This window comes from Bombus pascuorum, chromosome 2, assembly GCF_905332965.1.
Source record: "Bombus pascuorum chromosome 2, iyBomPasc1.1, whole genome shotgun sequence".
In the NCBI taxonomy this organism is placed as follows: Eukaryota; Metazoa; Arthropoda; class Insecta; order Hymenoptera; family Apidae; genus Bombus; species Bombus pascuorum.
Genome location: NC_083489.1, coordinates 19,066,378 through 19,083,813, shown reverse-complemented (window position 1 = coordinate 19,083,813; position 17,436 = coordinate 19,066,378). Strand labels below are relative to the sequence as shown.

Here is a 17,436-nt window from a genome sequence, read left to right as displayed (position 1 = left end):
CTCTATAGCGCATAACCGAGCAAGCGACGAGAATATAAGAATAGCGTCTGACGAGAACGATCCACGTTCCTTCCTGTTTTGCCGTGCTCGCACTATATTGTTATTGATATCATCATTATTATGGCTTCCTGCGATGGCCACCGATCATCCCAGCAGCGAATCTTTCTGTTTCACTGATTACCATCTTCCGGCTGCGATTTATCATTCCCAAATATAGCATTCAAAATGAGCACCAATCGTTTCTTCATAGATCCTTGTTTTTTTAAGGATGGCTGCTGCGCTGGACATAACGCCGTGCATTTCCAGCATCCTCTCTCAGAACACTTGTTTAGGATGATTATTCAATCATAAATTCTGGAAAATCATTATTGGTTACCATATGGAGAGATAGCAGACTTTGCAGGCGATTTATTCAAAACCGATCAAATTGACCAACTTCATACAATATACAGACCGAGGTGCCTCTCTGCCCCTTATTTCGCCTAGATGGCTTCGTTTAATCTCGTTCCTGCATAAATTGAATCTTGGATCTTGCATAACCTAATGATATGCCTTCCACATTGTTCTACAACGTTCATTAATCCAAAGAGGCTAGTTTTCAAACAATATGTGTCTCTGAAACTGTTCAATCGATGGTGCTGGCAGATTGTAAAAACCATCTGTAATTTTCGACCTTACTTCTTGATTTGAATGTAGGCTTCTGATACCAATTCACTTCTATCACTTTCTCATAGCTTCCCGGTCGCTCTAGAATCGCTTTGGAATCGAAAGTAGCGACGATGACGACGACTACGGCATGGCTAATCGATGGCTATAGAGAGAAACGAGGTCCAGGAGCATTACCGTGGACCAGGATACTGCTCGAAGGAAGCTTGGTAGCAGCGGCTGGAACTACTCAGCTGAGTTCACGTGGTGTCACCGAATGCCGAGCTGGATGATGATTGTTACGATGATGACGTCTCGCCCGCCGACACTGCACCGTGCAACAGTCATCACCGTCTGCCACGTATTCGCCGCGTTTTATCTGGTGCGCGATCGTGTTGCATAGCGCCCGTGGACACCGTTTCCTGTCGCACCTGACCTCGCCATTCTGCAAACATTCAGACATACGGCGAAATCCGCTTTAGAACCGACGCCATTTTTCAATTTAGATCTGGGCATCGCGTTTCGTAATTTTCATATAAATATCGAGCTTTTTTTGTCGCATAGTTGGTTATGTTTTTACCATATGCTAAATTATGTACAAAATGGAAGACACAATGATAATAATGCACTTTTTCCAGGAAATGTAATCCTAACCTAGATAAATGTATTCAGCATGTGAAATAACCTTAAGTGAGATACGATGGATCGTTCAAAACGATTATTAGATATGGAAGACGTAAGGGAAGTAAGGCATGTTTCTATTAGAAGACACAAACTTAACCTACGCACAATAATAATAAATGTAATCTTTCTTTCAGAGGACACAAACCTAACCTAAATATAATTGAGATGACATAGTGGACGCTAAAACGAATGTACAATAGAGTAACACTGGAATAATATCTTGCGGATGGTCTCGCAATTACAACAATTGGAAAATCGCAATACTTTTTCCTCCATGTAATATTGGTCCGCACGCACGATCGGTGACTGCGTTCCATTTTCATCGTAATGGATGGACCCTTTTGGGTCGGTCCAGGCGAACGAGTCCGGTTAAAGGTTTTCTCCTTAAAGGTTTCTGGTCGTGACCGTGTCTGGATATCACAACGGGGCTACCATTGAAAAACTTCTAACGAGTATATATTGTGAAACCGTGCGAGCAGAAGTAAAGCAAGTCGCAAGCCGTTTCATAAATGATGAAATGCGAACGAAAATGCTCGGAAGAATTTCTTCTTCCTTATTTGAAACGCGGCCAATAATTAATTGTTTGCTCACATGTATTGGAAATCCTCTAATACGAATAGCGTGGCAATTAAAATTTAAAAATAAAATATTTTATCATGTTTAAATCATAAAATATAACTGCTTTCCACCGTTTGACATTTAAAAGATTTCCAACTTGTGATATCTTTTGTTATTTGATTTAAAGCTTTTATGGAACTAGTCTGTTATTTATTCATTTATTTCAGGTTATTCAGGTTTGTTGTTATAGGCGCAATAATAATCACTGAGAATGTTGTCAATTCATAACTATCTGAAGATTAGAGGTGGACGATCCTTAATTCGTACAATAAAATAAAAATCTGATCATTATAAGACTAGCAAAATATAAAAAAGGCCTGCGAATGAGCCACAAAAATGACTGTCAGTTTTTCTGTGTATAAAATTTTCGGCGTTATTGGTCGATTCGATCATAAGGAAAGTGCAAACGACCATTACCATCGAGTACTTTTAGTAAGATAGATATATCGTTAATGTTAAAACCTTCTATAACCTTGAACGACCTTTGTTCCAACTTGTAGAACACGTCTGGACAAGTGTCGTTGCACCGAGACCAAAGAAGGATACGCGAGTCCGCGAAAAAAATCAAGGCGCCCCTGAAATTTCCTGTACATTTCCATTCGAAAGAAAGTTACTCTATGTTTCACGGAAACCGGTTTTTCGTATTGTTTAAAAAGATATCTCACTAGTCTACATAAATTATCCAATATTAAGTATTGTTTAACCGCGATAATGTTGCAAACGTTATACTAGTCTCGTTTAGTTTCATTTGAGACATTTATAAAAAAATTTTATCGAGCACGTATGTAGAAAAGGATGGTGAAAAGAAAAATTAGTACGAAATTCTAAATTTTAACTAAAAGTTTCAAATGCTAGCGTGATTCGTGTCAATTGTCAGAATTTCTTGAAAAACCTAACCTTTTAATTGAAAATAAATAAATCTTTCAGGGAATCGTATCTACTCGATGCATTTTGCCAATGATATGTTAGAAAGGTAGTAAAGATGTGTCTCCTCAATCGTGTCGGTCAGCAACTTCAAGCACGAGTGGAATGCAGCTGATGAGAGGGTAACCAGCGATCGTGTAAACCGGAAATTGTCGCACTTGCTGGCTAAAGTACCGTGACGATCTCGCGCTACTAGTTCTCAACACTACACGTCCAATAAGATCCACTTTACATCAATACAATACCAAAAGAAATCCATTATTAGTAATTGGACTTTGCAACTATGTTCTATCTTTCTGTACTACCGATAATGAAGAACGCTGCAAAATTTTTTGTCTAGTCCCGCAATTGTCCTAACAACAGACTAGTAAGTTTATATAATACGAGTTAATATATATCATTCAGCTATTCTCATAATTGGATCTTTGCATCTGTATCTTACTTTTTTGTAGCTTCGCAAATTGCACCCGTGCAAACCATCAATTTCCCTGTGACCACAAAGTGCATTGGTACTCTGACGATTACAACTAATTTCTAAGTTTATAAATAGAATTACTATGTTGATCATCCTAGTTTCCCTGTAATTCATATAACGTAAAGTTGCATTTATTATCAACAGCATTAATTTGCAAATTCTCAAAATTAATTTTCAGCGCATCTTACATCGCGTATTTAAAAAATTATATCGATTCATTTAATAACTCAATTTATTTTAGTTACCCACAATTGCACCAAGTGTTCACCAAATGCAGCGTACATTTCTATAATATCGATCTAATGGAAACGCCTTCGATCCGTATTTTCGTGAGATTGCACTGAATGCCCTATAAATGCAATTCATACAATCACGTATCAGCCTAATCTCACAACAGCCACAAATTGCACCGAGGCTCTAGTGGTCGCGGTTACAAACTGCCCTAACCTCTCTACCAGCGAGGCGTGTAATCATAATCTGCCGAAATTCGCACGAGCGCCACCGTCGATCGAAAGGATTCGCATTCCGCGCGTCAAATGGTGGCCAATTGGCGGCCACAAAACCGTCACGATCCGGGAACGATAGACCGCGCTTTCATGCACCGACGCAATCTCATCTTTGCCGCACTTATCGCACGTGAACAAAGAAAAAACGACGGTAGATCGACCACGAAGAATCTCCAATGACTCTAGCGGCGCTCCGCGTCAACAGTAATAGTCTCGAGTCGTTTCGAGCGCCTGACTTCAATTCTAGACTTTGAAATTACAAACCTGAAGTATATGAAATATTTTAAGTTGACAAATAGAATATATGAATCATTTGTTAGAGTTTAGAACTTTGAAATATCCTACTTTGAAAAGATTATTATTTATATAGAGGTTATGTTATAATTCAATAAATAATGTAGTTTGTAATAGGTTTCTTATTAAATATTTCTTTCAAGTTACAAGAATTTTGCAAGTGTATTGAATAAATTATCTCATATTACAACACGGGCCTCACGAATCCCACGGAGTCGATTTATTACAGCGTTTAATTAGATTATACAAGAATCAGTCAGCGGTGTGTAGTCGGTGGAAGAGCGGCGCCTGTGAGATACGAGGTGCTGATTGTTAATAGACCTCGTGCATAATTAGTTACGCTAGACTAATTTGTAAAAACCATTAGAACATGAAACCGGGTGCTACTTGGAAACAGGACAGGACAATTATTTATACAAATAACTGTCATCTATCCACGTTGCACAGTCTCTGCTATACACCTTGATACATCTGAGCAAATAAAATTTTAGATGTAGCTAATAAGTACTAATAAGAAAATTACCTATTAAAATGTCACGTATACCATTGTACATTTTTGGAACTCTCGAATCTCTCTACATCAATTTACTTTAAACTAGAATCTAGGATCTACGTAGATCTTTCAAGTCTAACAAAAGTTTTGCAACCGCAACTAGTATCATATAATGCAGATAACTAACAAGATAACAAAATTATCCATATTGCATACTTTCAAAACCCTTAAAAAGTATTACTTCAGATTAATGTATTACAAGCTTCCCAGATTCTCCAAGTATGTATGATAAAAATTCTCAAACTACAACCAGTATCAAAACGACTACAGCGCCGCCACGCGGAAAAATTCGTAAAGATAGAAAACGAAACGCGCGTCTATTAAACAGTGATTCTCACCTTGCACCTGCACTTGACGCATTTCATCTCTCCGTGCGAGTGGACTCGTGGATGCCACTCCATCCCGTTCTCATACGGACCACCAAGGGGATACTTGCAACCGCCGGAAGCCAATATGTCCTCAGCAGTGCGCCTGGTGGATGGCGCCGCTTGGTCCCGTGGTAAACGTGTCGTGTCGCCCCCAACTCCTGCGATCGTGCTAGGCGTCATCGCCGGACACTGTCTGCAACATGCCTTCTTACTGGGTCTGAAGGCGATCTTCTCGTCGCAATCCAATGGCGGGCACTGCACCCGCGGACATTTCACCTCTAGCGTAACGGGCTGCAAAATAAATGGATGTCCACAGTCAAAACCTAATGCCGCGTTCACATTGCGACTATGAATGATATGAGGTCTTTGATCTTTGTTCTCAACCCTTTGTAGTCTGAGCATTCAGAGTATTTTCAATTCAAAGTATTTGTTATAATATTCAGTGGAAGAAACAGATGTCTATCTATGTTACAATTCTTTAATTATGTTCATAAAAACATGAAATTATATACAGAGAAAAAAGTCATAGACTTAGATAATCGAAGCAATCAGTTTTCTCTCTACATGGACTACATTGTTCATAGTTAAATCCCATGATACTAATTGAACTCCAAATAAGTATATGAACGCGATAAGGTTAAATCGAACAGCCAGCGTATCAGCTTCTGATTTGTCGACGTATACAAACACATTATCCGGCATCAGTGTTTCTACTTATTACACGTACGGAGTTGGTCAAGCGCGATTTAAGTGACAAGCAACGAATCAAAAGTAACGTCTTATCTCCGGTAATGAACATGACTCGGTGCAACGTGTCTCCAGGCATGACTTCTAACAATTCTCTAATATCTATTTAGAAAGGCCTGTCACTGATTGCCGATCGCGGCGCTCGCAACACGGAGCTCCTTTTCATGACTCGGCAGAGAGCAACCGCATTCTTCTGGCGCAACGAACTCGCGCGAGCGCGCCCCGGTGTCTAGTTGAATTTTTCATTCGCACGAAGCTTTTATAACCGTGTTGCCTACGAGAGAGCGCATTATAATATATGTCGCAGGATCGACGCCGATGCTGGAATCGTTACGAAACTCTCTGGCCGACCGCGACGAGAGTGAACGTATGGTAAAGAAGTAAACAAAGAATCTGGAAAAAGTCAGCCGTCTGCGTGGAATTCGAACCGTGCCTTGGAACCGTCGTGCCTCGCGCGTTTCAGCCACTCTGTTCCGCATCATGGGACCATTTAAATTCCAACACGTTTCGAAATTCGACCTAAGGTTCAAGAATATTTACATCACCGCTTATTGTGCTTAGGAGAAAAAGTGCTACTCACGCGAGAGAAACCTTTGGAACTTGTCTAAATGAATTATAGACTGTTAATCATGGGAATACGTACTAAATATGCTTGGAAATATTCTATCTTTACAAAAGTTGAATTTTATTCGTTTACTTTAACAAAGTCTGAAGAATTTCGTGGAGAATTAATTTTTCTTTCCATAGCTTGACTGTGATCAACTCACCGATCACTTCTCTACTCTAAAAAAGTAACTAAACGGCGGAGTATCACTCTGTCAGTTGATTAAATTGGTAGATTAAGAATAATGAAAAACTTACATCACACGTGCAAACTGCGCAAGTGTCGAAGCCCATTGGTGGCAAATATGGATGCCATGACGCTCCTGGCAGATGGAACTGGCCAGCCAGTGTGCAACCTCTTGTCACCGAACTCACATTTTTCCCTGTCGCATTCATGTTGATCCCTGGACCTATATAAACAATCCATGCCATTACTCCATTTCGCGTATTTTTAATTTATGTTATTTGTCGCAATATACATGCGCAACAACATAACCTATTTACGAGCGAATCTTCCAAGAACTTGTTATATACCCGTTAAACCGAAGCGAACTGTACTAGCGGCTTTTAGATACAAATAGCGCAATAAATAATGAAACCGGATGAACAGAACATCGTAATCAATTTAATTAGATACAGTAGAACATCAATGTACCGGCGATGTATCGAAGAAAATGACGCATTGCTTTAATTTGATTCTACTAGAGGGCTTTTTCTCGACCAGCAGTAACCGGACTGATACGTCTCTATCGTATACGACAAATGGTTAGTAACTTCCGATTTATTTGACCGATTAATCGGTCAATGACAGAATTAATGATTAAATAAGTTCGACTCATCTTGTAGAATAACGTGTTCGTCGTCGTATCAGTGATAAATATAAATCCAATTAACATTGATTAAAATGAATATTAAAATAACAGTATATATCTGAATTAAGTAAATTATATCGTCCACGATGAAATGATGTTTCCTCGAGGCAAAGATTTCAACGTTTGAACGGTTCTTAATGTTTCTTTGCAAAAACGAGGAATGACAAGTGGAATCGGAGAAGCTGCAAAATAAATTTGCCTTATTTCACGATCGATAAGCGATCGTGTAATCTAAACAGGATCGTAAGTAGCTGTAACTAATTCCGCGCGATTACTTTCATCGAACGTGTCACGGTAATCGGATTGAATATTGGCCACGGTCATTTTCTTAATTCTCTACGACTCTATGGTGTTTGTCGAAACGACGGAATACGAAAGGGAAGGATAATTAATCCACGTTATCCACGGTTTACTCTAGATTACGAGATTCTAGTCGTGTTTCTGATATAAACATAATTCCTTATGATGATGAGAATTAAAAGAGCTGATCGATAAGTATATAAGAAGATGAAGACTTGATTATCATTTCAAGCGACATAAATTTGTAGAAGCGTTTAGATATTAAAGTGGATAAAAGAAATTCAACAAATATTATGATGATGAGATAGAAAGAGGTCCCTGAAGACGGTACAAGAGAGACAAGAATACTGTTCACTTTAGCTCACAGTCTAGCCATATTACATGTTATACTGCTTAAAATATGATTATGAGTTAAACACATGAATTTATTAAAAATAATCAATTAGGTCTGTCTTTGTTTTGAAGGTCTTTTTCCAGTTCTACACAGTATAAGACATAATGAGCACTGCATGGAGTTCCAAGAACACACTTTCTTCTCAATAAATCAACATAAAAAATGTTGCTTTTCTATTATATACATATATTTCCATAGAAATAAGAAATAAAAAAAAGAAACAGTGAAAACAAAAATAACTTACTTGAACAAATAGGACAACAGTGACCAGAAGCAGGCTTCAACTGCTTGCTCTCAGCGCAGGTTAGAACTGGACAAGGCATTGGATCGCACTGTGGTAGTCCACGGTGACAGTGGCACATGTAGCACGGATCTGTGCTGGAGGTCCACTGAGTACCCTCTTCGTAAAATCTAGTCTCATGGAAGCACGCGCCAGTTTCAATATCCGACCTAGGTGGGTAAAGATTATACGCGACCACCGAGGCAACATCGTTATCCGCATAATGAGGAAGACAGCTGAGCGGCGCCCTGGCTTTGAACGGAGCCTTCAAAATTCTTTCAGCCTGTTTATCGGTTACTTCAAGGAAACCAATACCAGATTCGATTCTGTATAGTTCCACTGGTGATAGTCCAGTGACAGAACCTTCCAAAACGTATCCAGTGAACTCTTCCAACAATCTCCTAGCTACAGGTGCTCCTTGAACTACTAAGGGCATGGTTTCTAGATAAAGTCGGAGGGTACGTGGCTCGTGGCTGTTTGTGGAAGACGTTTGAGGGAAGCCAGCAATTTCAAGCTCATAATGTAAAGAGCAGTCTAGATCAACAGCTGTCCAGACCAGACCAACTGGACCAGGGTTTAAAGGTTCCTGGGACAGTCTTCTGAGCAAAACAGGTGCAGCAGTATCTTTAGCATCGGCTACAGGTCTCTGTAGTAGTCGGCCACGCAACATAGATCCAACGTGCGAGGCAGCAACAACTGCAAGTTCTCCGTTAAACAAGGGTTCAAGGAATCGTGGTCCTGGACGCTCTAAGGATCCATTAGCTAAACCATCAACAAGAGAAGGCGTCAGATCTTCCAATTCGGTGCGACGTTTACCTCCTTCATCTACTAAAGTTACCAAAGGACTCTCCTCTTCCAATCCTATCAACTGAACGCCATAACGCAACGAACCAGCGCGATCTAAAAACGCCCAGGCCAATCCAGAAGCTGCTGAAGGTGTTTCTGAGATCAGCAAAGTTTGATACATCTCGCAGTTGGCACGTGGACCCACTACCCCAGCTAATCGAAGTGCCTGAGGATCTTTTTTTGACATTATGCTAATAGAGAGCTTGCCTCTTGTTAATAAACGAAGGTCCGCCCCAGATAAGGCGCTCCGAACTTCCCCAAAGTTTAATTCGTTCGACGGCTTCTTCACTATTATTTCCTCCCGTAAAACTACATAATCCTTCTCCATGTGTTCCAATTGGACGATTAGTGGTACTTCGGAGACATCGTTAGGTAGAAAGACGCCATTGAATACCAAAGATACGTGGATAGATGGCGCTGATGCTGAGGACGCTGAAACTATGGCGGTAGCTCCTGCACCTGACATCAGCGAGCGATCCACTCCCATTGTGGGCTCCAACAAGGAAGAATACTGTTCCGTGGACAAGGCGCGATAACGGGACAACTGTCCAGTCAAGGTAGCCGACGGTTCCCATATAAAGGACACGTGCAGGCGTTCCTCACGCAGCAGTTTCCTGTAATCTCGAGGGACCCTCCTCCATACCCCACAAAGTTTACCCGTAGCATTTTGATACACTCCACCAATAGGATCGATCGTCTGTTCCTCTAGAATACTTCCCGATCCATCGATAAATTGTATGCTTCTTGGACGAGGAGTGGATGTTGACAAATAAAAGGAATAGTACAGATTTTTGCGGTGAAATGTGAAACGACCTGTGGCCAGATAGTTATAAGCACTGTTGTACATTGATGTTGGGCTGGGTTCATCGCGACGTAGTACCTGAGATGTTTTACCAGTTAAAAGTGTCCCAAAATCTGGAAAAACGTGAGAATACATTGGGTTAGGTTTGGATAAATCTTCGGATGGGTCGAATTGCAGATTGATAGGGAAAATTACGTTTTAGACTTCGTTCCTCTTCCTCGGAGGTCAATTGCGCTGGCAAATCCTGCACTATGTCGCTACCTGTAACATGGTAAACGATCACATTTCATTCAACAGTTTATATAAACGTTTTTTCGCTATGATTACTTTTTACTGTTGAACGCCCATCTAACAATATTTCCCTTTCTAACTTCTCTGTAGGCAACTTGGTTTGTTTATTTTCCTGTCGAAATTTTACTCGTGATCATCGGAGCGAATTTTTATTGTTTGTAAAGAAAGTTCCCGCAAGAAAGTTAGGTGTGGATATAAAGATCCAACTTGCTCATGGAAAGTGCGAAAATATGTTTGTTAATGGAGAGCTAACCTTCCAAAAAATTTGAAGTATCAGCGCCATAACGGATTTTCAATTTCCCATAACGTCAAAAGTCGCTAAACTAGCGATGAACACCGGTAAGATCGTGGCCCGCAAAAGAACTTACTTTATTGCCTCGTAAAACGATCACGCGCGCGCCACCGTCGCCCAAACTCCCTCCTTCTGGCGAGAAACTTCTCGTTAAAGCTCATTTTGTATGGAGCAATGATATATGTCGAGGCTTTATACCGGTCGGCGTAATGCCCATATCGAATCTCTAAAATCGCACATACGAAAGTATTTAAACACTTACCACAGAAAAATTTGATGTATATATTCTGTGCGAATACATGTGTTAGGTTTGTATCGTATAACACACATAATACAATCATAAAGGATTTCTACAAGCGTTCAAATACGTGAACCACTGTACGCCGCTTCGAGAGAAGATGTGCGTACTTCTCCCATTTTCGTATTCTTTCTCGTAAGGATAATGCGTGGTATGCACGTTAAAGCAGCGTATCACATCTTCGATTGTAAAGTCAAGAGATCTCGTATGGTGGCGTATCGATTACAAGGCAACAGACACATTGAAGTTCCAACGTAGAAGAAAAATAATCGATAGAGAAGGTAGATAAAGAAGATGAAAGAAAAGTAGAAAAGAAGAAATTAACTACAAATAGAAAGAAGGAGAACCTAAAAAGGAAGTAGAGGAAAGAAGAGAAAGAAAGGGAAAAGAAAAAAAAGGAGTGAATCCTCATTCAGCCAAGATGTGTGTATGAACCATAAAGAATGCCCGTGGGGTAAGAAAAGAGGAGGCTGGCGCCAACCACCGCTACTTTGAATGTTGCTTTTATGGCGCATACCGCGCCGATCCAGCCGCGCGGATACATTAATTGGTATACGTACAGTGTACAGTGCGTGCCAGTGACAGCCACCAATAGCCATGGAGTATCGCGACACGCCGTGCCGTTTCACCTTTCTACCCGTCGTTTCTATACCTCTTAACCTCTCGATTTATGGATATTCGTTCCACAGGATTTTATACCAGCACGTTTCCTTACTAATTTGTTTCTATCTTACTTTCTTCGCAATTGTACGAAGCGGCCATCTTCTTTTTCTTTTGCAGCATTTTCAAGTACAAAGTTCTTTATGAAAATCGGTTGTCACGTAACGCATATAAAAACGGTACTTAACCTTTGTTCGTAATTTGAGATTCGAATTTAAATTCAAATTCCAATCGCATGTTTTATAGAGAAACATATCAGTGAAAAATTATAATGCATTATTATTTTTAAACTGGTGCAATTAAAAAGTAAACAGGAAAGATGTTATTGAGCTCTGAAGTCGTTGAAGATTCCGTACACTGTACCGTCGGAAAGCCATGTGGCTCATGGCGCCTCGTTTCTTCTCATCTCCCTCGCATTAAGAGTCCAACAAGATGCCAAAAAGGCTACACGTTTCTAACAATTACGTCAAGCTCGATACGCTGATGTATCCAACATTGTTTGTAAATCATCATGAGAGATGACGCCAGGAATGGCGCACGTTAGACAGCGCTATAAATTTATTTAACAAATGGCGCTACTGGCATCAATTTAAGATACTTTCTATTTATTTTTAAGTACGGCAAATTTTTATAAATATTATTAGCACGCGCGTATTTCATTTCTATACTTTGATAAAGATAAACTTTCTTTTATTTTAGAATACAGTAAATGTTACTTTCACAAGTCCCATTGTAAAAAATAATAGGCTAACATTTTCTAAAATCGAGGGACGTAGGTTTTGGATTTTACGGCAGCTGAACGTGACTAGAAGGAGCATTACGGCCAATTTAATAGCTTTCACGCGAGAATCGACACTACGCGGTGCGTTTGACCGAAGGTCGGTCGTTATTCAGGATTAAGTTGCGCATGAAAACGGCGCCAAAATCACTGGGCCCGCCTAACCGACCACCTTTCACATTCTTTGAAACACAGAATCTTATAACAACGTCTTTTTTTCATTAATTTACAACCTTCGAGAATATTTACCTGAAGCCCTGTAACAAGGCAGGTGACAATAAAATTACAAAAAGATATATTAAGTAACAAGACCAGTTTCCAATTTGAATCTTACTAGTAGCATAGCAATCATGAAAAATTCTTAAGATGATCATTCGTGATGCTGTTCAATCAATTAATCAACTTTTTTTTAGTGTGTTTTCCTAAATTTCTACGATATTACCGATAATAATCACACCCTTCTAAAGTTCGTATTACTATTAATCGATAGAAAAATAATTTTTCTTACAGGCTAAAAAAGAATTCTATTTTAAAAGGGATAGCTGAATGATTGTAATCACGTCGACAGAGGATTTCAAAAAAAAACTTCAACAAAGTTGCTGTAATGAATACACTTTTAAACGATCTACCATAATACTCTGGACAGGATCGTATATTAACCCAACGCTAATTACGCGATGCTCATGCATCTTTCGATGTCTCGACCCTTCGTTGCTCTTCCCGAGAGAACGCGGGAGATTCAACAAGTTTCGTCATTATCCAATGAATGGAACTCCTTTCGCGTCTTCTGCCAACATCCTGGACACGTTGTCGTCCGTTGTCCGAGCCGATGAGAATCGATGTGACAGTCCAATCGACGGGCTCACGGGTCACAGTTTCTTCTCGCGGGACATAAAAGGGAGACGGCCGCGTATTGGTAATCGTAAGCGACTTCACCTTCCATCAGCAGGGGGCAACAAGCCTGCCAGACGACGACGCGAACACGACCACGATGACAACGGCTGAAGAATGTAGGGGGAAAACAAATTTCTGCGCGTTGAAACTTTATACTCATAAATAACGATAAGCGATACTTCTTGAAACGGGGAAGAATTGGTCCTATCAGATACGCAAGGAATTTTTTACTTGCTGGTAGAAGATCGTATAATCTGTACTTCAGTGCTATTTTCACTGCAAAATTTTGAATTGTTATTTGTCTGATCTAAGAGTACAAATCGTAATGGATCGACACTAGGCAGCTGTGAAATTTTATTATCGCTATATAACCTGTTATGACTTATTAATTATTGTTTCATATGTTTTCAGGAGCAGCTATCTTTCTGTTCCTAGAAATGGACACTATGACTTTTTTAAGGTGAGCGGAAATATTGCTATAACGGGCTGGTTCTTGGGCTTTGCAGCACCATATCGAGATGACCTTTTCGAATCTGGTTTTTCCGGGTACCAGCCATGTCAGATGGGTGGAAATGATACATAGATATCTAAGGAACCTGTGAATGAGAAACTTAATGCAACTCGCGACTAAATTGTTGAACGCGATAAGTTATTCCAGACAAATATATGTCGCGCCTAACATAGACAAATTTCTCTATACGGGTATACTCTTATGGCATATGTTTATTATTGGTTACTGCAACACGATGCCGTGCCCATTTTCATTGCCCATGTTCCGCCGTACGTTAATTAGGAAAAAAGAGGAATTACTATTCGTTTGTGAATAAAGGTACATTGTATAATAAATCGTTCGCAGCTACAGTAGTTACAACCTTAACGAATATAGATATGATTTTACTCGTAAATTACAGGTAGACGTAAAAATGTTTTAGGGATTTTTATACGCTGAGGTTGACCTGCCTGGAATCTGGTACAATTACGTCCGTATTTTAATCGCTTTCGAATACGTATATGTCTATTTCCTGCTCTTAAAAATATCGATTAATAAACAAATTAAAAAAAAGTTTCAACCACCGACATTTTGGAAAAACACACCAGTCCCCCCTCCGCCATATGGAGGCAATTTAAAGTATGCGTGATAGCAAGCAACGAGGGAATGGTTGACAAAGATAATAAGAAAAAGGGACTTGAGGGAGTGGAGGCAGACACGAAATTAACGACGATAAAGCATGTCGGGAGGATAAAGAGCAATACAAGGAAAGACGATAAGAGGTGAACACGAAGAGGCAGCAGTAGCGACGAGACGATTGGTCAGCCTCATTGAAAGAGGAATGGTTTGCAATGATGCCCCTACCCCCCTGCTCCTCCCACACTGCTTCCCCCGCGACCTTCCAACCTTCCCACCAAGCCACGTCTCCTCGTCTATTCTCATTCCCGCGCGCGTTATGCCCGATCATTACGTATGCTAATATTTACATTTAGATTGCACGGCTTAATCGAAGTGACGCCATGCGGTAATATAGCCGGCGCCATGGCGCTAAACCGTGGCGCCCGACCTATCTCTTCTTTCTCTTTCTGCCTACCGACCACCACATCTTCTACTCCTCTTCCTCTCGTCGGTCTCCATTCTCTTCTTTTTTGCCTACACTGTCTCTCCTGCCGTTTCTTTATCATCGACCTTTTTTCCGCGCTGCTTTTTTCTTTACCGACCGTCCTTCCCGCCGCGTCGGTTACGCTTAATTCGATCTCTCTCACGGGTTGTTATTTCGCTTATCTGCCACACGCGGCTGTGTCCCACGGAACGGCCACGGGGTGGCACTATTTGCGCTCAACAGAAATCCGACCCGCCATCTTCTTCCAATTGACATTATTTGACATAATTTTTTCGTAGTTGGTATTTGAAACTTTCCTTCTCTTTTTTGCGCGACGTGGAATCGTAACAAGGAGAATCGTATCTTCGGTTATGTTAGACTAAACAAGGTGCTGGGTAACTGGGCTACCAGTTAAAAATCTCCCTCTTTAATTTCTCTTGATGTGGAAGGAAAAGTCCTGGCTCTGATGTGATATTATCTTAAGAGGAGAGGTTACTTGCCGCCTGTCTGGCCCTTTATTTGTTAATTATTATTCGCATTAAAAATGTAACATTAGGTATAAAATATAACAGTAGCATTGTAGGTTTGTTAATGGCAATTAAGCAGTGGAAAAATTGAACTTACTGGTGTAAGAATATAAAAACATAGCGCGTGTTTCATTACTGGACTTATTATTAGGAATATTGACATATTCACGTTGCGAACGAGACGGCGCCACTCTGACGTTTGTATCCTCAATTATTGAAATATTCGACCGTAAGTATCGTAGATGTCTAGTCAAGATAAGTTCAAGGAAACAAGAAATGCGGAAAGATCGGTCACGTAGCGAATCGTTCCCTGAATAACATAGTGTTTTGAATGACAAAAAGCAGTATACGAACAATAGGCTCGTTATGTATGGTAAACAAACAGTAACGATCTCATCGATACACTGTTAATTCCACCTAATTATAAATTTTACGTGATTCTACCTTTCCTACAGAGGCACCAGCAAAACTAGCGTCACTGTACAAGCTCACGCTACGTACAACATAAGATGGCATGCTCATTCATAAGATTGCGATAGGAGATTAACACGACAAAAATAAGAAGGAATTTGATTATGGGGAAAATAAATGATAAAAAGAAAATGGCGATATGAAGGATCTTGTACGGCCGCGATAAAGAAATCTTCGGCTAACCAGGAATGGAAATAGAAAGCACGCGGACAATGACAGCAGGCTTGTCCATGGTTAATAAATGTGAGCTCGCTAATTGATTCTAAGTAACCAATAAATTGCGCTGGCCGCATTGTAAAAGTGGTTATGGTGAACGTATGCGTGTGGTCGAGCGTTATCTTTCCGCTGGTGGTTTGTTCGTTTTTCCCTCCCGAGATCGCCTGCGCCTGTCGGCCGGCGCGTTATCATAAAAGCCCGCGCTTTTCCTCGCTCGTTTAAAAATGGCGGTCTCAATCGACGCTTCTCGCCAGTGGTAATATGGTCATCGTATCGAGTAGAATATCGCGAGGATATCGTGAAACATCGTCCCAGCTATCAAGGCAATATATTGCGATTCTTCAAAAAGATATTTTATTGCGAAAAGGTTATCACGTGGTATTATGTTTTGCAGAATTTTTTAAGTAATCGTGTAGAGCTATGTTTTGTTAAATATTGATACCAATGTTTTATAGAATTTAATTAGGTTATCGAATGGAATGGACTATGAAGGTTCACAACACAAGGTCTTTTCTATTCCGCAATAGTGCGTAAGTGTAAGAATTATACTTCCAGCTTCGTCGCCGTAAGTAAAAAAGGATTTACAACGCGTAGCACTGATACATTTTCATCTGTAGATAAAACACGGGACTCTCGGTATTTATGGACTACGAACTATTTCTTTTTATAAAAGTCTCAAAGTTACTTTGCATGCAACAACGACTTTTGCTCACATAGATTATCTCATACATCGGTTGGACACGACATTTGTGATAATTATCGTTATAATTATGATAACAGATAGTTAAATATTAATAATTAATCAGTATAAATAATCAAATAATGTTATTGTTTTTTTTACAAATCTGCGTGCGTTTAAAAATCATTTTATTGTTTACGAAACGACTCGGAATTTTATAAAACTAAAAATTCATTTAAATCTCATTTAACTCGTTTCATCTTCTTCTGTCTTGTTATTACCATCCTCGTTTCAAACGTTTTATATATGTAGATTTCTATGATATCTTCGGTTCATAGAAAACAACATACAAACTTAATATCAAAGTTCTCATATATTGGCTTGGCAACTAAGTGATTGCAGATTTGTCAATACCACTTAATGACAAAATCCGCAATCATTTAACTGCCAACCCAATATCTTCATTAATAAGCTACAAAATATTTTAAAAGAGAAGATAAAAATTTATGTAACGATAGATTTATTCTCGAGCCAATATGTTAATAGAGCCGCTGTATTTGCAAAAAACTCGCTATTAGGTCAGAATTCCGTTTACAAGAGAGTTAAATCCTTAACCTTTATTTCCAGCTAGCCAATGTATTTCCACCTAAAAGCAAGAGGAATGGGCACAGGTATTTCAATCAGTTCATTTATTCCATCCGCATTCTATGGTAATTAACGGCGATATAAGAATCCATTGAAGAAAGAAAGCAGCCAAGTAACCGTACAAAGAATTTGGCCCATGCTATTCAAGTGAAAGTTGCACATTTTAGAAATACTTTATACCG

The 17,436-nt window shown here is 39.8% G+C and overlaps 1 protein-coding gene and 3 long non-coding RNA genes across 11 annotated transcripts in view; 3 read left to right on the top strand and 1 right to left on the bottom strand.

The window, feature by feature from the left end:
- Positions 1-672: 672 nt before the first annotated feature.
- The window catches only part of LOC132916871 (dorsal-ventral patterning protein Sog), a 93,513-nt gene continuing 76,749 nt past the window's right edge, over positions 673-17,436 (bottom strand). For 5 of the 7 annotated variants that reach the window (XM_060977279.1, XM_060977276.1, XM_060977277.1 and 2 more), the window contains 5 exons: positions 10,107-10,172; positions 8,228-10,024; positions 6,676-6,827; positions 5,038-5,358; positions 673-1,090 (listed from right to left, as the gene is read on the bottom strand). In XM_060977279.1, coding sequence (XP_060833262.1) covers positions 896-1,090; positions 5,038-5,358; positions 6,676-6,827; positions 8,228-10,024; positions 10,107-10,172 — 2,531 coding nt within the window. In that variant the 3' untranslated portion in view covers positions 673-895. The other 2 variants (XM_060977274.1, XM_060977275.1) reach the window with 2 other exon arrangements.
- LOC132904470 (uncharacterized) lies at positions 1,086-2,033 on the top strand. Its single transcript, XR_009657599.1, has 3 exons — positions 1,086-1,169; positions 1,284-1,390; positions 1,464-2,033. It is a non-coding gene; the product is annotated as an uncharacterized LOC132904470 (long non-coding RNA).
- LOC132904473 (uncharacterized) lies at positions 11,747-14,268 on the top strand. Of its 2 annotated transcripts, XR_009657604.1 has the most exons (5): positions 11,747-12,067; positions 12,152-12,314; positions 12,741-13,240; positions 13,585-13,953; positions 14,036-14,268. It is a non-coding gene; the product is annotated as an uncharacterized LOC132904473 (long non-coding RNA). The 2 variants fall into 2 exon arrangements; XR_009657603.1 differs by having other exon boundaries at positions 12,741-13,953.
- LOC132916342 (uncharacterized) lies at positions 15,306-16,650 on the top strand. Its single transcript, XR_009660079.1, has 3 exons — positions 15,306-16,334; positions 16,397-16,456; positions 16,548-16,650. It is a non-coding gene; the product is annotated as an uncharacterized LOC132916342 (long non-coding RNA).